The sequence below is a fragment of the Anomalospiza imberbis genome, chromosome 13 (genome assembly GCF_031753505.1).
Source record: "Anomalospiza imberbis isolate Cuckoo-Finch-1a 21T00152 chromosome 13, ASM3175350v1, whole genome shotgun sequence".
In the NCBI taxonomy this organism is placed as follows: Eukaryota; Metazoa; Chordata; class Aves; order Passeriformes; family Viduidae; genus Anomalospiza; species Anomalospiza imberbis.
Genome location: NC_089693.1, coordinates 2,871,664 through 2,888,669, shown reverse-complemented (window position 1 = coordinate 2,888,669; position 17,006 = coordinate 2,871,664). Strand labels below are relative to the sequence as shown.

Here is a 17,006-nt window from a genome sequence, read left to right as displayed (position 1 = left end):
TGGAAAATGAGCATACTTCATATATTCAATCTAACAGACTCATGGTGGAAAAAATCTCACTGGGCAACCAGTAGCATTTGTCTCTGTCACAGTATTTCCAGCACCGCTGCGTTTTCCCAAATGATGCGGAAACTCTTTTCTCAGCTCCAGCACCCACCTTTTTTTTTTTCTTTTTCTTTTCTTTTTTTTTTTTCTTTTTATTTTCTTTTTTTTTTCCTTTCTTTTTCTTTTTTTTCTTTTTCTTTTCCCCCTGCCCATCCTGTTCTGGTCCTGCCGCTCGGCCGGTTGACTCAGAAGTGCCCGTTCTGCAGGAGCTGCGCCCGCGGCTCGCTCCCGAAGCCGGCCCGACATTGCCATCGCCCGGCCCGGCCCCGCAGTGCAGCGGCCTCGCCTTCCCGGCGGGAGATGTGCGAATGCCATGGAAAACCCTGGCGCTCCCCAGGTGCCTGCCGAACCTCCCGGTGTCGCCCGGCTGGGGACAGGAGCAGCGCTGCGGGATGTGACGAGGCGACCGATGCATTTTTAACGCGCTGCCGCCAGAGCCGAGGCAAGAACGCGCTGGAAAAGCCCGGAATATGTGTTTAAAAAGATGTCAGAGCCTAAAAAGCAGAACACCTAAAGAAGCGGCAGTTACCTTACCTAATAAATGGAAGTCGCAGGCAGTGCTGCCCCCTCCCAGTATGTGATAAAGCTGTACAACCTGCGGTTTTTGGGTTTTTTTCAAAGTGCATCTTTCAGGCCAAGCTGACAGTAATTCCCCATTTTAATGCAGGGTCCTAGAACTAGACCTAAATGCCAGGTATTTCAGGGTATCCATTTCCCCTCCATTCTCTTTAAATAAAATTTTCTAAGTTCTTTTCCCTGCCTCCCTCCACGGCTGTTACCCACAGAGGCAGCGTGGAAGCTCAGCTCAGTAACCACCACACAGAAAGAACCTACGGTAGAGGAAGGAGTGAAATTGTAAATTTACCAGTGGAGATCTTGCTCTGTGCTGAAAGTGCTTTTTAGCAGGTGTGCACTTCAAAATAAAATCACAGCAATCAATACAAGAGAACAGCACCTGCCTCCCTGCCAGTGCCTCGTCACAGAAACCTTCAACAAGAAATGTGCATTTTCCCCAACCTAAGCTGAGCTGAGGGCACCTATTCCACTGAAGACAGCGGTTTCTCATAAAAAAAAAACCAACAGAAGGTTTTGAAGTCACTGGCTCTGGAGCTGGGAATATGGGCAGGGTGTGTGTCAGGCTGCCTTGGAAGCTCCCACAAAAATCAGCTACAGCAGTGCAGCCGGGCCAGGACACCACCCAGCCAGCAGCCGTGTGCTTTTCCTTTGTGGTTGCAGAGCTGTTCCAAAAGCCAAGCTTTCATTCCACACAGGAGGGAGGGAAAAAAAAAATCCCAAAGCTTCAGCCCATCCAAGTCTAGCTTTTTTTTTTTACAGCTGGAAATTGCATAGTTTCACTGTTCAGCTATAGCACGGACAGAAATACACTGAGCCTCACTTGTGGCTAAACTGACCTCTGAAAAGATGCCACTTTTTAGCCTGTGTAAGGGCAAAATTCATCCAGAAGGTGGATCTGCTGCTGAGATGTGTGCTGATGTGCAGCCAGGCTTTCAACTGCTCAAGGAGGGAGCTGCCTGCCTGAGCAGGAGGCAGAAAGAAGAGCATTAGAAGGATTTAAATGCAGCCAGTAACAACAGGGCTGCTGGAGAAATGTACAGCAGACTCTCAGGCTGGATGCCATCCCCCTTCACAGAACTCCGGAACGCAAAGTCATCTTCTAGGGAGGGGAATAAGACACAAACCTCTCCCACCCCCAAAAAAGAAAAAATCTAAACACCTGAGCTGAGTACCAGCAGAGTCTGAGCAGAGAGCCACTGCACATCAGCCCAGCTCCCTGAGTTTTGAGTCAGAATAGTACAGAGCTGAATAAAACACAGATGAGATTTGTTAGTACTGGCATTTCACACCTGCACTCAGATTTTGCAAGGACAGCAGTTCCTTGCAGATACAGGTGCAATTATAATTTTCATTCACGTTGATCTTTGATTGAGACACGGATAACTCTGGAACACCTGGGAACAGCTCTGCTGACTGAGTCCCCCATTGCCCTCGCTCCCCCAACTCCCTCTTCTGTTTGTTATTAAAAATTTCCAGCATGAGAAACATATTTTTTTAAAACACCTAAGTGTGCAATATCACTCTTAAAATCTTTCCCTCGTTTCACAATGATTTTAAAGGCACAAATAAAGCCAAATAATTTTTATGAGTCTGACATCGTGGGTTGTTTTGTTCAGTTTTAACTCCAGTGCTCAAGATCTCCTGATGAAAATTAAGAGAACTATGCACAAACGAGATCTCATCTGCAAATTAAAGAAAACAAAAAACTCTGCTCCTCCAACATATAAATAATCTAAAAGCAACAAAAAATACTTAGCTGCACTTCACAAGCAAGGAACATCTTCAGAAACTTTTTGTGCCTCTGAACGTTTGCTTGATTTTTGGATTTTTTAATACCCAAACCAGATTATTCTCTATCTTCCAGATAGAGGTATTTCCAGAACATCTGCATGAGTAAAGCAAGAGGCTTCTTGCATAACTGCTCTAGTGGGGGGAAGAAAAAACCTCCTGAAGGCTTTTTAATATGATCTTTCATAATTCAAGGTCTTGGGAATTCATACCAAACCAGGAACAATGGATTCATTAAATAGTTCACTTTCACCTAATGCCTTCTGCATGCTTCACTCCTGAGCTATAAAGCAGCAAGCAACCACCTTTCCATAATGCTTGTGGTCAGGGGAGAGCTTTCCGTTTGAAGTCAGAGGAAAAACCCTTCCCTCTTGTGCAGGTTGTGAGCCAAAAGCAAAATTTTATGAACTGAGGTTTGTCCTCCCACCCTGTTCAATAGCTTAGAAGTGTCAGACTAAGAAAAACTCAGGAACTTGAGGATTGAAATAATAATAAAAAAAAAAGACAAAAAAGGTTGAGGCTTCCAGAAATACATACTTCTTTTCATTTTCACTTGACATGTCTTACTAAACCTTAGAATTGGGCAAAAAGCCATATCCCTAGTCCTAGCCAGAAGCAAGTCTTGAGATACAGAGAAAGATCAGCATATGCTCAGTTAAGACCTGCTTATTTATTTTGCAAATGTTTTTCTGAATTAAATAAACCCATTCCTGACCATTTTATGAACACAAGGATTTTTGCTTCTTTAAAACAACAACCTCCCCCATTTGTTTTTCTGAAGACAACACCTCAGTCTGTTGCCTGTTTCCCCAGCACAAGGGAGAAGATGTCCCCTAAGGCTTTACAACTGAGTCCTCTTTCCGGAGGAAGACTCTTCAGATCGTGAAAATATCCTTCCCCACCTCTGTTTCTTTTTGCCTTATGAAGGATTAAAACCTTTAGTTACATACACTGGCCTCTGAAGGAATTTCCATAGGAACATCAACAGCCTCACTTCACCTCCCATGCACACATGACCAAACACTTTGTTGTGTCTGAAACAAAAGGTTCTTGGCCTTTCGATTTCATTACCAACTTTAAAACTCTCTAATAACACGCTCCTGCTGCATTTCTAGTCAAGAGAAATATCAGCATGCATATAAGCAGTGTATTCAAAGGTGACACTCGTGTCTACTGATAAGTACAAATATTCCAAGAGTAAATATTCAGAAACAAGTGCTCAAACAGCCCTAAGCTCTAAGGATCCACTGCTCCCTACCCCAATGCCCACAGACCAGCTCAGGAGCAGCAACTGGACTCAGGGACACTTGCCAACAAGAATTATTTCACTCCTCTCCAAAGACAACCTGGATTTTATTTGTCTGCTGCATTTTAGAGAGAAAATCAAGGGGATGGGATGCTTGGAAAGTTTGGTTATGATGACCAGTTGTTTTCTGTCCTCAGTGCTGGACATACACCAGAAGGATGAACACCACATACTCCTTGCACCCCTCACTTGCCAGTGTGACACTCACTGGCCAGAGCCCTCCTCAGCACACACCACCCTCAGCTTTGGTGCTGCACAAGCTGCAGCAGGGTCACTTCATCTCCCACCTTGCTTTATACACATTTATTGCACTAGAAAAAATGCCTTCTATAAAAAAAGATGCTGTAGAAAACCACGAGATTGTAAATACTAGATTTATGATGTTTGCAATTATATTTAATATTAATAGTGTATTGTTTTTACAAAGCAGTTGAAATTAAAAAAAAAAAAAAAAAAAAAGAAAAAGAGAAAAGGAATAGCAAGAACCCCCCTGTCTGCTGTCTAGCATCAGTAATCCTCACTGGTTTGTTTACCATTTATAAGGAAAACATCATTCAAGCTGGCTTGTCACAGAGACTCATCTGCAATAACTGGCCTTCGGTGCAAATCCGTGGCGTTTGTCAGATCACCTGTGCTTTTTCTGAAAGTCCCTCTGCCTAAATTCAAGGTGTCTGCCAATGATAATATCCATCCTCTCTAAATGACGGTGTTTAGCTGGAAGGAAAATCTGGTAACATGGCTGAGGATGGTAAACATCCTCATCTTACAGAGGTAAAGTAGCATAGATAACTGAATTTTCCAGAAAGCCCAGATCTCACAATCCCAAGTAAATCACCTTGGCTGGAGACTACACTCCCTCTCTACAGAAGAGTGAAAATTAACTGATTATACTGAAATTGCTTCTCTCTTTGCCCTCTCTAAGAGGATCAGCTATTCTGGTTTAGCATCAGCCAATGCGTTACAATTTGGAAACGGTGTAAATCAAACAAAAAACTGTTTTAAGTTAACAAGTGCACTAAACCAGCCCCAAAGGAGCGCCTGTGACAGGCCAGCTGTAGGCAGTGAGACAGGGGGTGGGATCAAGCCTGCCAGTGCCAGGGGACACTAGGGATGTTAGCCTCATCCACCTGCTGACGGGCCCCGCCGGCCGGGTCTCCAGGAGCACGTCCCTCCTCCTTCTCCAGACAGGGGGTTATAGCCTAGAACACACAGGAGAAATCCACTCTGTTAATATTCATCCTCCACAGCCCTTCACCAACACACCAGGAACACCAAAACCAGATCTCGTAGTATTTACACCTTGCTCATACTTCACACACGCAGCATTTTAGGGAAAATGAAAGCACAGAAAACATCCAGACTTGAGAGGGTTTGTTTCTTTAAAAGCCACTGCAAAACACTTGTGTTTTGATCAATTTGGATTAAATGAAATTGAAATGAATTACCATTTAATTTTTCTAAGCCTGCACTAAAGCTGCAGTGCTGCTCTGCAGGATAAACAGAGCAGCAACAGCAGCTCTTACAGTCAACTCTGTAGAGTGTATCTGTTCTGCAAGAGCCTCAACAGTCAGGGACTTAAAACAATCCTTTATTCCAGTCCTGCAAGGAATACTCTGGAGGTCAAAAGGTAAATCCACTCATTAACACTGCAAAGTATTTTTTTAGAGCGTTTGAAAGGCAAGCATAGGCAGTAAGGCAAATACACTTTAGCTGAACATCCTAATGCTGTAACCATGGAAACTTCATGTCAGGAGAACACACTCAGAAAGTTACAACTTGGCAAACATCTTCAATTTGTTCTGCACAAACCTAAGAACCCAAATCCTAGCAGCTCTGCTAACCAGGGGGGCTTCAAAGCAACCTGTTCCACTGAAACTCCCAGCATCACCTTCATCTTTGAAATGTGTTTGTCTCATACCAAAGCCAAGTTTTGCTTTCTAGCTTAACTGAGGAGCTGAGCAGCACAGATGGTTCTTTCACCTCATGCTGATCTACCTCAGGAGAAGATCTGAAACCTCTAATTCTGTAATTGGTTACTTAAGCAAGGACTTTGCTGAGGATTAAACTAGGACAGGTAGCAGCTGGAAGGGTGCCCAAACCCAGCTGCCCTGAGCCTGGCTCTCAGCACAGCTGACCCCTGCATTTCTCATCCCACAGGGAGGTAAATATCCCACGACAGAGATACCAAAGATAGCTGACAGCATCAGACATCACACCCTCATATTAAACAACCTCAGATGAATCAATCTATTTGATTCCTTCAAATGTCACTAAAAATACTCAAAGCAGAAATCCCAGCACTGCACTGCTGTTGAGGTTTAGTATGTTTAATCAAGAATCCACAGATTTCATACATTTAATCAAGTCACTCAGCACTGCACCCTAAGTGGGCCTCCTTTGCAGCCTGATTGAGGCTGTCTGATGATCCACTCCACCACGGAAAATTGTCATTAAAATACACCCAAAATAGCACCTGCAGGTATGGCAAGGGCTGTTGGGCTGAGAGGAAAGGAAGCAGACTGCCTGCATGGCCAGTGAGCCTGACATGGGCAATGTGAGGCCACAGAAAGCACTTCATCCATCAAGATGGCTCCAGCAGGTGACTGAGTTTAACAGTGAGACCTTCTGGTGCTTTGTGAGCGTTGTTAAGAGTTTATACATCTACAGGATTTAGATATTCAACAGGTCAGCACTGTGGGATATGAAAAATAAGGTCACATTTTACATAATAATTTCTTTCATCACTTGAATCTACATAATACAAAGTAAAATACCCTCTTCCTGCATTTAGTCAGTACTACAGGTGCTTTAAAGGCAGACCAGATACTAAATTATTGAACTTCTAGAAAAATGGGGGAAGGATCCCAGAGCTACTGTAAGAATCTGTAATTCTGAGTGACAAAAATCTCAGTAAATTATGCCAAAGCATATTTACAAAAAAAAACCTGACACATTCTTTTCCCAGGGAAAAGCACTCCCAAAACTTCCTGCCAGCTTTTGCACAGGGGACAGAGCAGTCCAGTTGATCAGAGATAAAGAGCTTGTTTGTAAGCAACGTTTTGCTTCTTCCTTGAAAAAGATAAAAAGTATGTACAGAGCCCATAGACACAGCTGGAAAAATGCCCTGTTCCAAGCTCAGAGTGTCTGAAGGATTCCATACTCACCACCTCCTCTCAAAGGCTTTTTGTTTGGTTTAGATTTCGGGACTGCTGAGGCAGAAGAGGCACCAGATTCTACTTCCTGCTGTTCAGAAAAGCAGAAAGTTACTCAATCTGAATTTCAGCTCCCTTAATCACAGGAACACAACTGTGACCTGATGAACATGGCTGTTACCTGATTCAGTTTCAGGTTTCCTTTGTAGCTTTTTCCTTCTTGCATACTCTCCCACATCGCGATCTTCTGCCTTCGCCGCTCCTCCTCCAGCTACAGAACAAATCCAGGACACAGGCTTAATCTCAGTTTTAATCTTAAAACTAAGACTTCAGAGCTAACAGAATCCCCAGAAACAGCTGCAACAGACTCATCAAACTGTATTTATCTGATGCAGTATCTCTGAGATTGTGGAAGAATTCACTCTTCTTATGCAGCCATATCTCTCCCCCTCCTCTGGGTGCACTGACTGAGTCTGCAGCTTCTTTTGGCCACTTGATGCTTTAAAAGGTTTTGAAGGTAAAACAAAACCAAAGCGGCAAGTTTAAACCCTGACTCTATAAAAAGAACTAAGTAGAGAATATTGGAGTAATTTAATGCCCAATGTGGAGTTCTACAGAACAAAGAAAATACTCTTTGTTTTTAACTGCCAGTATTACTTGAAGCATCAGCTACAAACTGAGGTCTGAGGGTCTGACTGCAAAAGCAAAACCATTAGAGGTGGGATGATGATCACACCCATTCTCTGCCCTGCCCCACTCAGCAATTTGTTATTCCTCGTGATCTCAAGCTGTAATTCAGACCCTTAAATTGCAGCAATGCTAAGCTACGTTTCTAACACTTATATTTGCCTTTAGGAGCAGAAAACACACATGTGCCGTGGTACAGTTAATTTAAAGGCCAGCAAAACCCCTCCAGCCATTCACTGCACACACAACAATGCTCCTGCAGGTAGAGATTTACCTGTGAAAAAATGAACACCAGGCCCACAGTGACCCTGGCTCACAACTACAATTTGCTGCTGTTTTTTACAGCAGCAAAATGCTTGATGACAAATCTATGAGATAAAGGAAGAAATGCTCTCTAGTTACCTGTCTTTGCTTTTCTTTGTATTTTTCTGCTTGTGCATTCAATTCCTCTTGCATCCTGAGGCGAGCTGCTGCCAAAGCTTCCTGCCTTCTTACCACCACATCAGGCTCTAGGAGATCAGCAGAGAGTTTGCAAAGCTACTCAAAGTAAATCCTAGATGGTGTCCTCAAAGAATTGTGATAAGGAAAGGCTCACACTTCTCCCTGCAGCTGTTTTGCAGAAAATCACAGCTCAAGTTCAGTTTCCAGCTAATCTTTTACAGTAATTTAAAATGCTGAATTAAACTTCATAATGCTTTACTGTTTTAAAGCAATTACTTTAGCAGGATTTTAATAAGGACACAAGTGTACCTAACCATAAGATTTAAACCTCACACTTCAAGGACACTTCTTCTATTTCTGAAGGATTTGTTAGATACAAATTAATTCAGAAACATCACTCAGGCTTTGCAGGGACCATTTTTACCCCGAGAACTTCTTTTACGCAGAAGGATGAGGCAACCAGCCCACATTCACTCCCACTCCTTCTGGCAATGGGTCCCACTGGTGTCAGTGCAGCAGTGGATTTAACACCCTCCATCAGCAGAGAAATCACTTGCAAACACGACACACATCGCAAGAGACACCTGAAGGTCTCAGAAAATCCACACTGAGTCACTACTGCTCTTCATGAGTGACCTGTGAAGGTCAAAAGGAAAATTATACCCCGCAAAAAAGGCAAATCGTGCTGTTTTCTTCCATCAGCTGATGCATCTCCACACTTGTTTGCCTCATTTTTTGCTATGATCCAGTGATGAATATGAAAAAGAAATGTCAGAATTTTCAGTAATTTCATTTTACAGGCCGTTTGGGCCATTAAATAGCCATTTAATTATCATCACAAAAGAACAGCAGGAGGATAAGAACATGCAAATAAGATTTTACTGTGGGGCCAATGTGTCCAAGGGATCAGTGCCAAGCACTGATGGATTTGGCAGATCCAAGAGCACAGCCCGTGCTTTTCAGCAGGATTGTGACTGCGTGAGGTTTACAACCCGTGCCACACTCCCAAAGACAACACACAGTGTCGCACCCCAAACGTACACAGTCCTGCCAGAGCAGGAACTGGGAACGAGCAACTGGAAGGGGGTGAGGAATACCAATAAAAAGTGAATATTTATAGAAGTATTTTCACCAGGATTTAGATTTGGGCGTTTTGGCTTTGCTTGGTAAGTCTGAAAGTTATTTGGTAACTGGCCACAGGTGCTTGTAGCCTCCATCCCCTCAGCTCCTGCCCCACCGAAGAGCAGATATGATGTCCCACTCCGTCACTCCCAAACACGTTACTTTGGGACACAGCTTTTCCTTCAGAGCCTTTTACAAACACTTCCCTCGGCCCAGCCCTAACCGGTGATCTCTTCAGGCTCAGGATCTGTGGGCTGAAAGGTTACCCCGAGCATCAGCCTCCATCAAATCCCCTTTGAGGGGCACGAACACGAACACAGAGACGAACACAGACACGAACACAGAGACGAACACAGAGACGAGCACAGAGACGAACAAAGAGACGAACACCGACACGAACACAGACACCGCTCCGGAGGGGCACCAACACCAACACCAACACCAACACCAACACCAACACAAACACCAACACCAACACGAACACCAACACCGCTCCGGAGGGGCCGCAGCGCTCCGTACTCACCCTCCGCCGCCTCAGCTGCTCCGGGCCGGCCGCTCGGCCGCGCCGCCAGGCTGCGGGACACCTTCTGCACGAGGAGGTACACGGCGACCACGGCCAGCAGCATGTACCAGCCATAGCTGGACAGCACCGAGCCCACTGCCACGGCGACAGGCCGGGGGTGAGCGCGGGCCGCACGGCAAGGGGCCCACCCGGGCGGCGGAGCGGCCCCGGCTCCGCGCCTCGGCCCCGCCGCGCCCCGCCCTCACCCCCGGCCCGCGGCCCCTCACCCGTGTGCTGCAGGGCCTCCAGGCCGCCCCGGCCCAGCGCCGGCCCGGGCCCCGCCGCGGGGCCGCCGTCCCCGAGATCCATCGCCCGCCGCCGCCGCCGCCGCCTCACGTCCGGGCCCGCCCCGCTCCGCCAATCACCGCCCCGTCCGCCGCCGCCTCACGTCCGGGCCCGCCCCGCTCCGCCAATCACCGCCCCGTCCGCCGCCGCCGCCTCACGTCCGGGCCCGCCCCGCTCCGCCAATCACCGCCCCGTCCGCCGCCGCCTCACGTCCGGGCCCGCCCCGCTCCGCCAATCACCGCCCCGTCCGCCGCCGCCGCCAGGGTGCCCAGGATGACGTGCGGCTGCGCCGGCCAATGGGAGGAGAGGCCGGCGCAAGGCAGCCAATCAGGGTGCGCCAAAGCGCCTTCCGTCCCGTCCCGCCCGCCCCGCCCGGGAAGCGGATGCGGCACCACCGGGAGAAAAAGGGAGCGTTCGTTTATTGAACCGCGAAATGCGCGAGGACGGGGGCGATGGGCCCCGCCGGGAACACCGGCACGGGACAGGAAAGGGCTCCGGGGGGGCCGGAGCGCGGCACGGCCCGGGCTACGATCCGTTTGCCACTGTGTCCTCTTCCATTTCTTCTTCGCCGTCCTCCGATGGGCCTGAAAGGACACGTCAGAGTTTTAGGGCAGCTGCTGCAGACGTTGCAGTTCTTTTCCCACCCCTCTGCAGACGAGTGATATCGGGAAAAACTCTACAGAAAGGAAAATCAGGTAGCCCCGTGTACAGAAAAGCGGTGCTGTGGCCAGCCCAGAGCTGAGATCCATCCCGGCGTTGCTGAGGCATTGATGCTCGGCAGGGGTCTGTAATGAATCTCATTTGGTTAAATAACCGGGATGCACTTTGAGCCCCTTGTTTGGCAGGTGACAGCCCGGAGCTGCCCCCAAGGCCAGGCACACCACAGAGCCAGGGACGTGCTGCACAGATGACAAACTCACGCTTTGTCTACCCAGCTCCCCACAGAGATCACACACAGCATCAGGAAGGGAGGGAGAGGTTCTGTTTAGGGAAGAGCAGCAGCAGAGTGACCTGATTTCCGCTCCCTGCCGGGGATCTGTCCCGCCTGCAGCAAACCCTTCAGCCGCTCCACCTCCGCCAGGGTCGAGGCGTTCGCTATGGCAGCCTGGGAGACAGAGAGCTCAGTGAATGCTCACACACGCGGGGTCAGTCCGCCCAGAAGCAGCACAAAACCCACATTTCTACCAGTTAAGGGACACGCGACACCTAGGAAAGGTCTACTAAATTCTAGTTCTAGAAAATTCCACAAATGACATTACCTCCCCCCTCCACTGGAAGAACTCTAAGCTCAGGTTAACATTTCATTTAAGTTTTCAAAATCCTGATAGGTCAGAAGAAAACTTACAGAAAAAGAACCTAAACCAGAGCCAGGACACGCTGATCTATTTGTCTGAACAGCACAGAGGAAACTTTTGTTCAATTTGGATCCATGACAGCTTTTCTCCGCCACTTTTCCCCTGACATATTTACCTTAATTGCCTCCACATCCCCTGGAGAGGGCCCAGTTTTCTTTTTGTCTGTTGGCAGACCAGCCCCTGGATTGAAGCTTCAAAAGGAAAAAAAAAAAAAAAAAAAAAAAAACCTGTTACACTTTTTGAAGAGTAGCTGCTTCTCTTAACTTGAAATGCTTCCAAACTAGGTCTGAAAGCATTTCATTCCATCAAGTGTAGTATCTTATCTTTGTTAACAAACTGATACAGGGAAGAATTGCCTCCTTCAGAAACACCAGCTACTTGTCCTCACTGTCCCATTCCCCCCCACCTTTTCATCTGCTCAGAGGCAGAACTTAACTTTATTCAGCAGGCAGTTGACAAAAGCTTTTCAATTTGGATGTTGCTGAACTCTCAGCTGGTCTGCTGCCATTACAGAAGCAGGGTGGATAAATAAAGAGTAACTGAAAATGGGGTTTCTGTTCCCATGTGTCAAATGTGATATTACAGCAGGCTGCAGTAAAGCCTACATTAAACTGGAATTCATCTTAACAGTCAAAAGAAAATCTGCTGCTGCTGCTTTAAGGAGATCACCTGCTTATTCTAAAACTGTAACAGACCTGAATCCCTTTCCACTCACAGACTCGAGCTCAAATCCATCTATGATAGGTTTAAATGCTAAATAAGTTCAAGACATTTTTCTATTTAACCGTGAATTTGGAAATGCTGTGATCTGAATTCTTATTACCACATAGGTTGATCAAAGCATATGATGTACCACTTAACAATTAAAATAAATGTACATATACTGGAATAGCTTAATTAAAGATTTTAATTTGTATTTCATCTCCTAACTACAGCAGATTTTGCAGTTTATTCCCAAAATAAACACATATTTATTTATTTTGGGAAATTAAAAAAAAAAAAAAAAACAAAAGAATTTGGCCAAAGAAAACCAATAATCTAGGAGAAAAACCCCACCAACCACAAATTAAATAACGGCCACCTCTCTGCAGTTAAATAACAAAAATAAAATTAAGGTTTCCGGCTTGTTGGCTTCAGTGAATCCACCTTGACCAAGTTAACTCTTTCAGAAATACTTCTGAGATCTATTCACCACCATCCAAAACTCGGGGTGCTTGGACAAGGCACTTGTGGCTCCCAAAGCTTTTGAGGCATCCTGCCAGCAGCTAATATTTCAGTTTTCTGCCTGATACTGCACACAAAGAAAGTGGTGTTTCTGAAGGAGGATGCCAGTGTAAATTTGTTTTTTTATCTTACGTTTTTGCTCTCCTGGCAATATCCTTTGCAAGCTGTGCACCCCGTTTGCCCTTGAACATTTTCTCTGCCTCCTGTCGCTCCTACAGCGATACCACACACACACACACAAAGTTAATTTGAGAACATCACAGTTTGCAAAGCTTCTGTCTTGGCCACAAAAGCCACTTTGGCTCATCCTCATCAGTGAAATTGGTACATGGAGACCAGATGTAAGAACAAGCAGATAAACATTGCCCAAATACTCAGAGATGTATCAACCTCATGCTCTTGAAGTGAAGAGCTTTTTCCCACACTCATCCCCCACCCAGAGCTGAGGGCTGTGGTGTTTGCTCATTTCTTTCTCTGGAGGTGTCTCCTACCAACACCAGAGGGACAGGAAAGAGTAACAGTAAACAAAGGCACTAGAACTTAATTAAACCTAATTAAACAGATTATATCCTTAACAGAATGAAGCCATGAAAGAAAACAATGAGAGCGTTGTAGAGCCACTTACAGAGTTTCAATAAAATTTACAACTATGGCAACAAGATTGCTGTTAGCAGTGAATTTTCAAGAATGCAAAAAAAACCCAAAAAAACCAAAACCACAAAAACAAAACAACCAAACCAAAACAAAGCCCTAAAAAGAAGCCAAACAAAAAAAAAACCCAAACAAAAAAACCCCAAACACCTAAATCAAAAGCAAGCAGACTTACTTTGAGCTTCACTTTTTGAAAATCCAGCACTCTGACCTGGGGAACTTTATGAATTAGATATAATCTGTAATGTTTCTTATTTGTTACAGGATTCCTTAGAACGCTGTGAAGTAAATAAAGGTTATAAAGAGGCTCTTAATACAATTTTTTTTAAATACACTTGTATTGAAATATATTAATATACTTGAAATGCATTCATGTACTTCCTGCTGTAACAGGTAACAAATAACACCATGAAATAAGCCTAGTGACAGTTCTTTGGTATTATGGAAACTATAATAAAAACTTGCACCATAGCAATTCAGTAGATTTAACTGAAGGACAACATTAAGAACAACCTCAAAATAATCATTATACTCCCCCAGAAAAGTAACTGAAACTTTTTCTATCTGGACACTGATCAACTGAAAAATCACAGCACAAACTGTGTTTCTTTCTGTGCCTCACACCAAATGTAATATTTCTGAAAAGTCCATGTTTACATGTATTTTACAATTTTTTATCAACAGATTAAACCTTTTGGTTTTAGGTTTTTAAAAGTTAAGCTCACTTCAGCACTTGTGTGCTGGTTTCTAGAGATGTTACATCTCATTACAAACAGTCTGACAGTGATCTAAAACCTCAGACATTAATTACCAGATGCTCATTAAGTTTATCAATTCAATTTTTAGACATAAAGGATCTGTCACAGCTCATAAAAAGCAGAGCACTCCAGACCAAAGCAAAGGGCCAGGCCAGCAGCAGAGTTCAAACACCAGAGAAAGAGCAGCTTTTCTTTTTGGGGTTACATACCTCAGGTAAGTCAATGATTTAATAGTTGATAACGGATCCAGTTCACCCTGGGTAAAGAGAGCACAGCAAGAAATTTTAAGCCCCTTTAGCAAAAAAAAAAATCAATTATTTGAAAACAAAGTTCCTGAACTCATATCTATTTCAGAGATTAATTAAATTACTGCAATTATTTTAATAGGAAAACCACTAAGCTTTGTGACCGCTGTTCCACTGCATGATGCAAATCATGTTCATTAAAGCATGTACACCATTAACTACTGCCAAAACTGTAGGATATTACTCTGAAGAGAAAGAACCAACTATTACCAAAAGGATATGGCACTACTCTCAGGGAAATGGTCAATTAGAGAGATGAAAACCACAAATTTTAGGCTTGTTTAGCTTTATCCTGCATGACAGCTTACCAGTTCAGCAATGTTGTTGTTGGTAAGAATGAGCTCTGTGAGGCTGGGCAGAGCCTGCTCCAGGTTCTCACCAATCCGACTGAAGAACAACAGAAAACAAAGGTTTCATTTGGGGCAGGAATTAGCAACGGTGGGAATACACAGAGAAACACAGTAACACAGAGGATCTCCCTGTGAACATCCCAGTCCGACACTGGCACAAGTTTGGGTGAGCATCCAAAACCCTTTTCTAATAAAGCTGGCAATAAATCACTGCAAGGATCTTAGCTGCAATATGAGATTTAAATCCACTCCCTGCAGGTATCCCTTTTTTCGTGTCTTTATGGAGCTGATTACTGAAACCCAAACATGTGGCCAGATCCCAAACTCTGCATCTCTGCCTGAGAAGCAAACACTGACTTTTGCACTGAATCGGGAAGGAAACGGAAAGAGGGCCCACACAGTGCTCAGTGCTGATTTTATTGCCTGAAACAAACACTCCTGCACCTGCCCAGCACTGAAAGACACACACACCTCTCTCCCAAGAGCGTTTTCCTCCGCCCAGGGCCCCATCAGGCCGAAGCACAGCCCCTTACCAAATCCTGTTGTTATTCATGAGGAGCGTCTTCAGCCTCCGCAGCAGGGGGAACCCGTCCAGCTTGCGGATCTCGTTGTCAGAGAAATCGATGGCATCAAACTGGTCCAGAGTGGCACCCAAGTTCTCAATGACAGGGATTTTATAGCCTGGAGAGAGGGTGCAGGGCTTAAACGGTGCCCAGAGCAGAGCAAAGTACAACAGAGCGTGTGGGGGCAAACTGGGATGGACTGGGGATGCTGATAAGGCTCAGACAAAACACCTCGGGATCGACTCTGCTCCACACCACGCCCAGACCAAACTCTCCTCCTCAAACCCAACAGCCCTCGTGGCTTTTTGAATCCTTCTCCTCCCGCTCAGCAAAACCCCAGGTCCCTGCCTGGTCGTGTCCCCCGAGCCAAACCCACCTTTCTGGCACATCCCTCCCGCACTTCCCCCAGTATCCCTGCGACGAGATGATCTCTAGGTTCCCTTCCATCCTAAACCGTTCCACCACTCCGTGATTCACCCCCTCGCGTGCCCCGCAGGTGCCAAAGCCACTGGAGCCTCTTTAGGCGCTCTTCATCCCCAACCCGCGGCCACTGCAGCCCCTCCAAACAACCTCCCCGCGGCGTCCCCGGCCCGCTTCCGCGCCCCCGGCCACGGAAGGCGCCAGGCCGCACTGGGAGGTCCATCACGGACCCTCCAAACCCCGGATCCAACACAGTCCCACCGCCAGACCCCCACACACCCCCACCGCCCACGCCCGGGCCGCGGCCCTCCGCCCGCGCCCGCCCCTTCCCAGCGCAGCCGCTCTCGCCCCGCGGGGCCCGCGCACCGCGCAGGTCGAGCTCCCGGTCGCGGACGGCGTTGGTGTACTGTGCCGCCTGCTCGATCAGCTCCGCCGTGAGCTTCACCATCGCGACAGACGGCGACGAACGGCGACACACGGCGACACGGCGACACACCGGGACGGACCGGGACACACCGGGACACACCGGGACACACCGGGACGGACCGGGACGGGACACGCCGCGCCGCGCCGCCGCAGGACACCGCGCCGAGCGCCGAGCGCGAGCAGGCCGGGCGGCCGAGCGCCGAGACAGCGGACGGCAGAGACCGCCCCCCCCCGCCCGAGCCGGCGCTCCCGTTCTCCTCAGGACTGACACAGCCCCAGCACCCATCCCTGTGTTCCCGTTCTCCTCAGGGACTGACACAGCCCCAGCACCCATGGCTGCGTTCCCCTTCTCCTCAGGGACTGACACAGCCCCAGCACCCATGGCTGCGTTCCCCTTCTCCTCAGGGACTGACACAGCCCCAGCACCCATCCCTGTGTTCCCGTTCTCCTCAGGACTGACACAGCCCCAGCACCCATGGCTGTGTTCCCCTTCTCCTCAGGGACTGACACAGCCCCAGCACCCATGGCTGTGTTCCCCTTCTCCTCAGGGACTGACACAGCCCCAGCACCCATGGCTGTGTTCCCCTTCTCCTCAGGGACTGACACAGCCCCAGCGCCCATGGCTGTGTTCCCCTTCTCCTCAGGGACTGACACAGCCCCAGCGCCCATGGCTGTGTTCCCCTTCTCCTCAGGGACTGACACAGCCCCAGCGCCCATGGCTGTGTTCCCCTTCTCCTCAGGGACTGACACAGCCCCAGCGCCCATGGCTGTGTTCCCCTTCTCCTCAGGGACTGACACAGCCCCAGCGCCCATGGCTGTGTTCCCCTTCTCCTCAGGGACTGACACAGCCCCAGCGCCCATGGCTGTGTTCCCCTTCTCCTCAGGGACTGACACAGCCCCAGCGCCCATGGCTGTGTTCCCCTTCTCCTC

General features: G+C 47.3%; 2 protein-coding genes across 4 annotated transcripts; both read right to left on the bottom strand.

Moving 5' to 3' along the window:
* Positions 1-4,135: 4,135 nt before the first annotated feature.
* Positions 4,136-10,126, bottom strand: SELENOS (selenoprotein S). Its single transcript, XM_068203606.1, has 6 exons — positions 9,967-10,126; positions 9,701-9,835; positions 8,017-8,123; positions 7,109-7,198; positions 6,940-7,015; positions 4,136-4,974 (listed from the first exon to the last, which is right to left on the bottom strand). The coding sequence occupies exons 1-6, from the start codon at positions 10,046-10,048 to the stop codon at positions 4,895-4,897; spliced, it is 570 nt and encodes a 189-aa protein (XP_068059707.1). The 5' UTR covers positions 10,049-10,126; the 3' UTR covers positions 4,136-4,894.
* Positions 10,127-10,452: 326 nt separating this feature from the next.
* SNRPA1 (small nuclear ribonucleoprotein polypeptide A') lies at positions 10,453-16,177 on the bottom strand. Of its 3 annotated transcripts, XM_068203604.1 has the most exons (10): positions 16,159-16,177; positions 16,017-16,102; positions 15,201-15,348; positions 14,626-14,704; positions 14,222-14,268; positions 13,430-13,532; positions 12,736-12,815; positions 11,495-11,570; positions 11,036-11,129; positions 10,453-10,608 (listed from the first exon to the last, which is right to left on the bottom strand). In XM_068203604.1, exons 2-10 carry the CDS (start codon positions 16,096-16,098, stop codon positions 10,550-10,552), a joined length of 768 nt encoding a protein of 255 aa, XP_068059705.1. In that variant the 5' UTR covers positions 16,099-16,102; positions 16,159-16,177; the 3' UTR covers positions 10,453-10,549. The 3 variants fall into 3 exon arrangements, with proteins under 3 accessions (XP_068059705.1, XP_068059704.1, XP_068059706.1); XM_068203603.1 differs by lacking the exon at positions 16,159-16,177 and having other exon boundaries at positions 16,017-16,152; XM_068203605.1 differs by lacking the exons at positions 16,017-16,102; positions 16,159-16,177 and adding an exon at positions 15,607-15,620.
* Positions 16,178-17,006: the final 829 nt, after the last annotated feature.

Bases quoted from the DNA above. Each gene is read 5' to 3' on its own strand.
- SELENOS (XM_068203606.1), bottom strand. From the start codon at position 10,048: ATGGATCTCGGGGACGGCGGCCCCGCGGCGGGGCCCGGGCCGGCGCTG. The intron at 7,199-8,016 runs GTAACTAGAGAG...TTTGTTCTGTAG, and splicing joins ACAAAGAAAAGCAAAGACAG to CTGGAGGAGGAGCGGCGAAG. The intron at 7,016-7,108 runs GTAACAGCCATG...TCTGAACAGCAG, and splicing joins GAAACCTGAAACTGAATCAG to GAAGTAGAATCTGGTGCCTC.
- SNRPA1 (XM_068203604.1), bottom strand. From the start codon at position 16,098: ATGGTGAAGCTCACGGCGGAGCTGATCGAGCAGGCGGCACAGTACACC. The intron at 14,705-15,200 runs GTAAGGGGCTGT...GTTGTTCTTCAG, and splicing joins ATGAATAACAACAGGATTTG to TCGGATTGGTGAGAACCTGG. The intron at 13,533-14,221 runs GTATGTAACCCC...TTTACTTCACAG, and splicing joins AAATCATTGACTTACCTGAG to CGTTCTAAGGAATCCTGTAA.